At 40.9% G+C, this 2721-nt stretch overlaps 1 protein-coding gene across 1 annotated transcript; it reads right to left on the bottom strand.

Moving 5' to 3' along the window:
* Window positions 1-558: 558 nt before the first annotated feature.
* On the bottom strand, window positions 559-2065 carry LOC21396961 (UPF0481 protein At3g47200). The gene has a single exon (XM_010091102.2). The coding sequence runs from the start codon at window positions 1949-1951 to the stop codon at window positions 569-571; it is 1383 nt and encodes a 460-aa protein (XP_010089404.1). The 5' UTR covers window positions 1952-2065; the 3' UTR covers window positions 559-568.
* Between the last annotated feature and the right edge of the window lie 656 nt (window positions 2066-2721).

Here is a 2721-nt window from a genome sequence, read left to right as displayed (position 1 = left end):
AGGTCATTTTGCTAATTTCACTTTGTTGGATAGTCATTCTAGCATATTGCTCCATATCTCTTTTAAATAGGTTTAACATTATATAACAGTCTGCAATACATAATTATTCACATATAAACCCCATGTTAGATTAAGAATCCAACAATTCCCTCTAAGTCTCGTTCTATGTATTAGATCCTGTAAACTTACTTTCTCCACATAGTTAATATATTTTGCTCCTACCCATAGTAGAAGTAGCTTTCAATTTAAGAGTGAACGACTTTAATATTATGTTTGGTAGAGGGATTCGTTCCCTGATTCGAATCATGATTCGTGGTTCGCTACAGTATTTTATTTTTTTTGTGTTTTATTATTATTATTAATGTATTTATTAAATTCTCTGTTAACCAATTTTTACCATCAACAGGAATACAATCAAAATTAACATCTTACCATCCCCATCTAGCCATTTAAAAAGTTACCAAAATGGGGAAAGAACATTATTAACAATAAAAGAAATGATGCATATCAACAAACAATATACATATGTGCAATGTATATATCCAAAACTATGGTGAATGCACAATTTCTATTTCTTTTTGTCGTTATAAAATCCATAAACCGTGTAAATAGTCTGTGCAACGGTGAGAAGCAGCAAAATAAGAGCCGCCAATGCCGATATGAAGGACCATGGAGTATCAAAGTAAGTGTACTTGAATCCCGCCCATTGAACATGCCAAGAATTCCTGTAATACATATGAACATCGTTGAACAGATCCGCCAAATAGCACAGATCCATATCGAAAGCAACATCTCTCCCCAAATTGTTGATGAATCGCGCGACTTCGCCATCGTTTCCGAAGCAATTCTCGATGATGTTCCTGTCGCTGAGGTACTCGACGTCCCGGTAGGTGTTGACGAGGCAGTCTAGAAGCGTCGCGTAGGTGGTGAAGTGTTTGGTGCAGGATCTATGGCACTGTTCGAAGGCCACACAGTTGAGGAGGAACGAGGTCATGAAATCGTCGATCGTGATCATCGGCATCTCCAATACGCCGCTGCGGAACGTTACGACGAGGAAGCTCTCGTAGTCGATCTGCCGGAGTTTGATCCCGGCGCGGCGGAGCTTCGACACGCAGTGGATTATGTGCGTCGGAGTGTTTTTCCTCCGGTTCGGCTCCGGATGGCTCGGCGGAATTAGGCTTAGCCTCACCAGATCTAGCAGATGCTTTGCTTTCAGATCGCGATGTTTCTCGATCACGACGTCCGGTCTCTGCATCGCGTTGTTGAAGAATTGCAGAGCGAGGATGGAGAGTGTCGGCGGATTTGGGGATTTCTCCTCCGCCGGCGATTTCGTCAGACTGAAAAGCTTCTCGAGGACGAAGAACGGGATCTGGTTCTCGAGGCGGAGGAAATCGCGGTAGAAGAAGGGGATGATCCACGCCATGGTCAGAATCGGATCGTCCGATTCGAACCGGACCAGATTCGCGGCCTTTCTGAACAATTCGATCACGAAGCAGCCGTCCAGAACCATCATCTCGACGAATTCATCGCTCGTAAGGCAAATCACCTCGGAGTAACTCTCTCTTGCGCGATCCTCGATTTCCGCCATGGATTTCATCAGGTCCTCGAGTTTCAACCCATTGAATTGCTGCGTTCGGGAGAGAAGATTGCCGAGATACCGCCATTTGTGCTCTTCGATCATCTTGAGCTGAGGCTCGCCGCGGCGGTAGGGCCCGACGGAGACGATGTGAGGGGAGTAGACCTTGCCGTTGACGTCGACGAGGCTCTGCGGGACACGGAAGATGCAGCAGGAGTGTTTCCCTGCGGCCGGGCTCAGCAGACGCGGCGGCTCGGACATCTTCCGGTGCATCAGGGCCACCCGATCCTTGCTCACCTCAGGCATCTTGATGACGTGGCAAGCCCCATCACCGTTCGTTGAGGTTGAGTTCGTCTGCCTGTTTGTCTCCTCCATCTGATATTCTTTGCTTGTGTAGTGACAGCTAAAACCTGTGAAATGACATTAACGTGTAATGGAATTTAGAATACAGTAAAACCTGTTGAGAATTTCTGAATTTTTTATTTTGAGTCGAACCAATTTTTTTTAAAAAATAATCATAGGCTCTTTTTAATGCTCGTATATACTTGATAAAAAAATTTAAAAAATAAAATCCGTTCATCGTAATAAAGGTATTGTACAGAAAATAGATGCAGATATATATTTCAAAACGGGGAAAAGTTGGAGGAGACGTTACTTGCAAGACAAGTCAGATTAAAAAAAAGAAAAAAAGAAGAGTTTATTTATTTATTTATTTTTTCAAATGGTAGACTTTTATGTTATGACGACTGGATTGAGAGTACTGCGAAAGAGAGGTTTATTGAATTTTTTTTTCTCTTTTCCTCTTACTGCTTCCAAGCTTGTCACCCTAAAAGAATCATTTTGTTCTTCACGTTATTGTTTTCTTTCTTGTTTGGTTAAACACATAACGATTAATTCTTAATTCTAAAATACAGTACTCTATATAAAAAAAAAAAAAAAACTTTTATTATTAGATTTTTATACAATTTTCGTGATACGTTTGTACTCTTACTTTTTTTTTAATTGCCTTTCTTTACAAAATAATAGTTTCACTTATACTTAATGCTACACATTTTACTTCTACATGTAATGATCCTTTGATTGTTGCTTTTTTTGGGCTCTGCTTTTGTGATTTTGATTTTTGTATTGGTTCGTTGTATATATAT

Source organism: Morus notabilis, unplaced genomic scaffold (assembly GCF_000414095.1).
Source record: "Morus notabilis unplaced genomic scaffold, ASM41409v2 Scaffold705, whole genome shotgun sequence".
Lineage (NCBI taxonomy): Eukaryota > Viridiplantae > Streptophyta > Magnoliopsida > Rosales > Moraceae > Morus > Morus notabilis.
The sequence above is the reverse complement of the archived record's forward strand: the minus strand, read 5'-3'. Positions and strand labels throughout refer to the sequence as shown.